We start from the raw sequence: 6,110 nt of genomic DNA on the forward strand, positions 1-6,110 counted from the left end.
GCCCTTGGATCAACAAGCCACCGTTCTTCAAGATCAAGCCCAAAAGCTCTTGAAGATCCGTTCATCACTGTTCTTCAAGATCAAGCCCAAAAGCCCTTGAAGATCAGCTCATCACCGTTATTCAAGATCAAGCCTCAACGGCTCCTTGAAGATTCGCTCAAATCCACCTTCAAAGATCAAGCCCACGACCCTTGAAGAAACTTCCAACTATTCATCCAAGATCAAGCCTCGACGGCCCTTGGATCAACGAAACATCCATAAATCAACACCTTACGGAGATCGAATCAGAGGATCAAAATAGAGAGAGATTGTAACCCAAAATCATCAAATACAAACATTATTTTGTGCACGTTGTTCTTGTCTCTTTCGTTTCAGGAAAATTTCGTGTTTACAATTTTACTTCACATGCAAGTTTGATGGTTCAAAGATATGCCACGTTATCAATTAACGTATGACTTAACAGACGTGCTAATGAATGTATGAAAGTGACATAAAAATCAAAATTTATGCATGAAAGTGAGACAAAAAAGTTAGCAAAGTGCGATTTTTCGGTAGGGTAACTATACTAGTTTGATAGTTGAAAGATTTGTTAATGTGTTTAAGTAAAAAGTTACTAATTATAATGAAGGTAGTTACCAAGTTCAAATATTTGTTAAGAGATTTTCAGTTGTAGATTAATTAAGAAAAAAAAATTTAATCTTGTTGCCAATTGGTTAAGTGAGAGTTATTAGTTATAACTCTCAACCATCTGGATTTGTAAGTATAAAAGTATCCCTAATTCATCGTTAAAAATACAAAAATCAAATCAATTTAGGAATTTCTCCATTTAATTCTTAACCACGGTCACGTGCGTCGTGAAGACTTACCACGTGAGGTCAATCCGTTTGGACATTTGTTTTTTTTCTGGGTCTTATCTGTTTGGACTTCTACAATATACAAGAAGCAAATCTCTCCACCTTCATCCTCTCTTTCTCTCTCTTCTTTCTTTCACATCCTGAAATTCTCAGTGGATCTGTTTGGTTGGTGGGAAATTGGGAGTGACCCAGTTGGGGAATTGAGGAAATGGGAGGTGGGCAGGAGTTTGAATGGAAATTGGGGCAGATGATAATGGTGGGTATGCTGCTGATGGTTGGTTGCTTCTATGCTGGAACTCTCTATGCCAACAATGCTACCATTTATGCATCTCAGCTAAGCTCCTCCAGTTCTCCTCCATCCCCTGGTTTGTTCTCTCTCTCTCTCTCTCTCTCTCTGTACACACACACACATATGAGCTTGTTTTGCAGACCAAGTCAGATTTAAGAATGCATTGTATTTGAAATTTTTGTTTGGGGGATAAAAAGGTTAGCTTGAATCAAATACTTGTGGCGATTCTTAGTAAATGTGTCATTTTTTTTAACCATCTATTTATAGACTGTTCATTTTTTGTTTTCTATTTATGTTTTCTGCAAATTGATGTACACAATGTTACAGCATGTTTAATTTGGATTTCAAAGTTAATGATCTAGATGGGAAGTGAACAAAACGTTACAGCATGTCAAGTTTTGCTGTGTCGTCGATGTTTAAATTTGTTCAGTTCAACAATTGGGGTTTGGTTTCGGATCATTTTATAGCCAATTTCCCAAATTTATTGTGAAAATATTTGATTGGGACGCTCAGTGGTACTGCCATTTTTTTTAATCTTTAAAAGTAGATCGGGAATACCTGAGAAACAGAGAAAGGGAATCTAGGCATCGCTTTTAATTTCTAGAAAGCTCAAATATTGTTTGCAATGTAATTTCAAAGATAGCTTCTAGTTGTAAACTAAAAATATTTGTCTCTGTATGCTATTGGTTTTTCGAATTTAATCTACTTGTGATAAATGGTGTTGCAGGTACTTCAACATTTACAAATAAAATTGCTCTGACTTACAGAAAAACACCACCGTTGATCCCAGAGACGGGTATCAATGTATGCCCATTGAATTTAAATGAGTACATTCCCTGCCATGATGTTGCTTATGTAAAGACTTTGCTTCCAAGCTTGGACACCAATAGAAGAGAAGAACTAGAGAGGCACTGCCCTCCCATTGAAAAGCGCTTGTTTTGCTTGGTTCCACCACCAAAAGATTATAAGAAACCAATAAGATGGCCAACCAGCAGGGATTATGTGTGGCGAAGCAATGTGAATCATACACATCTTGCTGAAGTCAAAGGAGGACAAAATTGGGTGCATCCAAAGGATCAATTCTGGTGGTTCCCTGGTGGTGGTACTCATTTTAAGCATGGTGCACCCGAGTACATTCAAAGGTATCTGTAATCATTATATTTACCTTCTTTTGCTTTTGATGTCTTTCATTTCCTGGACACTAGAATTAGTATTTATGACAATCAGGCATATGATTATCTCTTAATTAACTTTACCGGATTGTGCAGATTGGGAGATATGATAACAAATGGAACCGGTGATCTACGTTCTGCAGGAGTTAGTCAAGTCTTGGATGTCGGTTGTGGGGTTGCCAGCTTTTCTGCTTTTCTTCTTGCCTTGGATATACAAACAATGTCCTTTGCTCCAAAGGATGGTCATGAGAATCAAATTCAATTTGCTTTAGAGAGAGGCATTGGTGCAATGATTTCTGCTATAGCAACAAAACAAATGCCATATCCCTCTAGCTCTTTTGAGATGGTTCATTGTTCTAGGTGTCGAGTTGATTGGCATGAAAATGGTATTTTTCTATCCTAAACTTTGTTTATATTGGTGTTTTAGTTGTTGTCCATAGGTTATATTGCTAGATCTCTTCTACAGAATCTGTTCTTTTGAGTTTTGGAGCCTGCTGATTTGATCTCGAATCATCGAGGTCTTATAAAAAAATCTTGAATTAACAAGGAACTATAACCACCCAAAAACTGATAAAAAAAATTTGCAAGAGTTCACACGGACACCAAAAACCATTGACATCTCAGTCTCCACTCCTTATCAATATGAGGTGGCTTCAGTAAATGGATATTCATTGGTTTAAACGCTGAACTAGATAATGTTTTTTTAGATGGGATGAAAGGTATAACGAAGCAATATGCTAGATTTGGTGAGGCCAATTTGACCATTAATGGGTTTATAAGCTTACAATGTTAATCCTATTAGTATATTTTTATTTTTATTTTGTATCTTCATGGAGTTTTCTTATTGTGTGTGTTTGTTGTAATTTGTTTTGTGCAGATGGCATTTTGCTAAAAGAAGTGAATCGCCTTTTGCGCTCTAATGGGTACTTTGTCTATTCAGCTCCACCTGCTTATAGGAAGGATAAAGATTATCCTATAATTTGGGAGAAGTTAATGAATCTGACTTCAGCAATGTGCTGGAAACTCATTGCTCGAAAAGTTCAGACTGCGATCTGGATTAAACAAGATGATCTGTCATGCCTCCAGCACAATTCTGAACAGAAGCTTGTAGATTTATGTGATGCTGGGGATGATTCCAAGTCATCATGGAATACACAGCTGAGGAATTGTATACAAGTCAGGGGTGCACAATCAGATTCTCCAAAACTTCCTTCTAGACCTGAGCGCCTTTCAGTATACTCAGAGAGTCTTAGCGGAAAAGGTTTGTCCCTTTTCTTTATTTATTTGACAAGCCTCTGTGTTTCTCTTTCATTTTTTTTTCCCTAAACCCTTGTTGTTGTAAAGGTGTTTTTTGGTACCATTCTAGTTATATGTGAGGCTGAATTTGATGCCTATTAACATTAAACTACTTCAATGACCTTTATCTATTTAGTTAGTTACATGAGAGGGATTGCTAGCGTACCACTTTTGGTTTATTATTATTATTATTATTTTTTTTAATGTTTAGAAAACAAAGTTATCCAGTCTGATTCCATCAATATGTCATATGTTTATAACAGGTGTTACTCAAGAGGTATTTTCTTTAGACACTGCCTTTTGGCAAGATCAAGTTCAGCATTACTGGAGGTTGCTGAATGTCAATAAGACAGAAATACGAAATGTCATGGACATGAATGCATTTTGTGGTGGATTTGCTGTGGCTTTAAATGATTCGCCTACATGGGTGATGAATATAGTTCCTGCAAGCATGAGCAATACGTTGTCTGCCATTTACAATCGTGGTCTGATTGGTGCTTTCCATGATTGGTAAGTTCTTTTTCTATTACCTTTTGCAGCTAGATTCCAAATGTTGTGCACAAAGTGTAGCTAAATGCGGAATATTCTGCTCAAATTTTGTCCTACTAAAAGAATCCCCCCCCCCCCCCCCCCCGCGGGCGCAAAACAAGAATTAGTATTGGCCATCTAATCCATGTTAATGTAGGTGCGAACCATTTTCCACTTATCCACGTACCTATGATCTGTTACATGCCAACCACCTCTTCTCTCATTATAAGAACCGGGGACGACAAGGTTGCGTAATGGCGGATATCCTTCTAGAGATGGACAGGATGATAAGACCTCAGGTAATAATTCCGATTTAATGTTATCTCTTATTTTTCTTTGTGTGGAGTTTAAGAAACATAAAGTTAAAGAATATCAAGAAAGAGAAGAAGAAAGGAAAACAAAATTTTCTATAGTCATGGCTTTCACATACTAGGTTTCAATTCCAACTTTTGTCATCATCATTGTCATCTTCTTCCTTCCCTTGTTACATGCATATGGAGTCGGACAAAAATTCTCACCTGCCCTTGTTTATCATGTTTGGTATCATTGTTAAATTTGCACTCCCCATATTATTTGTTCTCCTAAAACTTATGCCCCTTCATCCTAATGCATTACTTCATGTTTTCCGTTTTGTGACAAGTGCTTTATCAGATGTGTCCAATAAACTTTGTCATCAGCAAACAACAAACTTCATGTGATGTCCGCTTATATATCTTTAGTTATTTCTTCCTGCACCACTTTAAATAGATAAGGGCCTAGTGCCATTATCCTACCTATATCGGGAGTTCATTATTTCTATACATGAAATATTTACTTTAGCTTTTGTCATGGTATACAACATTTAGATCATTTTCATGTTGTTAAGTAGAACTCCTTTTCTCTATCAAGCCACGAAGAGATTTCTTGCCACTCCTTTATGTTCGAAGTTTCTTATGATTCAGACTTATACTGAGTTATTGTGCAGGGATTCATTATAATTAGGGATGCGGAAACCATTACAGCAAGGATCCAGGATCTTGCTCCAAAATTTCTATGGGAGGTTGAATCGCATACGCTGGAAAACATAGAGAAGAAACCTGAAACTGTGTTAATTTGTAGGAAGAAGTTTTGGGCAATCGTCTGAAACGCACCAACAGAACTTTGCCAATACAAGTTTTATTCTGACCATGTAGATTGCCTGTACCATGATACCACGATACTTATTGACACTTAGTGTGGGTTATTCAGGAACCCTCCCTCGGCTGCACTTGGCTATTGTTATGGTTAAAAGAGCTGCGGATGGGAGTGCAGGGAGCAGTAGTAAGAACAGCCATGTTGTTGATGGAAATGAAATTGAATGCGGTTGCTAGAGACAAGTGCAACTACATATTCCGTTTTTGTAAAGTTCCGAGACTGATTAATTATCAACCATAGCCTTGTTTGTAGCTGTTGAGGAGTTAATCAGCTCAGATGCTAAAATGTGAGATGCATGTGTTGCATAAACTCTGATTACAGGTAACTAATATCCCGATGAAATATGATTAGATTTTCATATATCTTAATTTGATCTGTAATTTTTCTGCTCAATTAAGTTTTAGTTTACTGTTGCAACTGGTGGATCCTCTTGGTGGATTGGGTCTTCCTCTTCAACCTGATGCATCCTGGGTTCAAACTCTCCCTCCTCTCTGTAGCTTAAATGAATCTAGTGTAGACTATCCTATCAGTCGGCAAAAGTTTCAGTCTACTGTTAACTGTGTCTCAGTGTAGCATTGAAAATCAACTTATGTGATGCACAACTGCTTCTTTGTGGTTAAGTGGGTTGGATGATTCATGTTCCTTTGGCAGTGTGGTTTTGGTTGTAGTTGTCATTTTCCTGGTAATTGGTTGCGGTTCTTACTTAACTTGGACTTAGGGCTCCATTTACACCACAAATTACACTTTTTTTCGAGTTTGATTTCGTTTTCGGGTTGCTTGGTGGGCAGAATTTAGAGA

At 37.3% G+C, this 6,110-nt stretch overlaps 1 protein-coding gene across 1 annotated transcript; it reads left to right on the forward strand.

Annotated features, from left to right (window-relative positions):
• Positions 1-898: 898 nt before the first annotated feature.
• On the forward strand, positions 899-5,680 carry LOC108172752 (probable methyltransferase PMT7). The gene is made up of 7 exons (XM_029092428.2): positions 899-1,219; positions 1,871-2,285; positions 2,412-2,701; positions 3,193-3,576; positions 3,875-4,121; positions 4,297-4,438; positions 5,104-5,680. Exons 1-7 carry the CDS (start codon positions 1,063-1,065, stop codon positions 5,260-5,262), a joined length of 1,794 nt encoding a protein of 597 aa, XP_028948261.2. The 5' UTR covers positions 899-1,062; the 3' UTR covers positions 5,263-5,680.
• Positions 5,681-6,110: the final 430 nt, after the last annotated feature.

The sequence above is a fragment of the Malus domestica genome, chromosome 14 (assembly GCF_042453785.1).
Source record: "Malus domestica chromosome 14, GDT2T_hap1".
NCBI classification, from domain to species: Eukaryota; Viridiplantae; Streptophyta; class Magnoliopsida; order Rosales; family Rosaceae; genus Malus; species Malus domestica.

Excerpts from the sequence above, each read along its gene's own strand:
- LOC108172752 (XM_029092428.2), top strand. The coding sequence starts at position 1,063 with ATGGGAGGTGGGCAGGAGTTTGAATGGAAATTGGGGCAGATGATAATG. Across the intron at positions 2,702-3,192 it reads AGTTGATTGGCATGAAAATG|ATGGCATTTTGCTAAAAGAA; the intron begins GTATTTTTCTAT and ends TGTTTTGTGCAG. Across the intron at positions 3,577-3,874 it reads AGAGAGTCTTAGCGGAAAAG|GTGTTACTCAAGAGGTATTT; the intron begins GTTTGTCCCTTT and ends TGTTTATAACAG.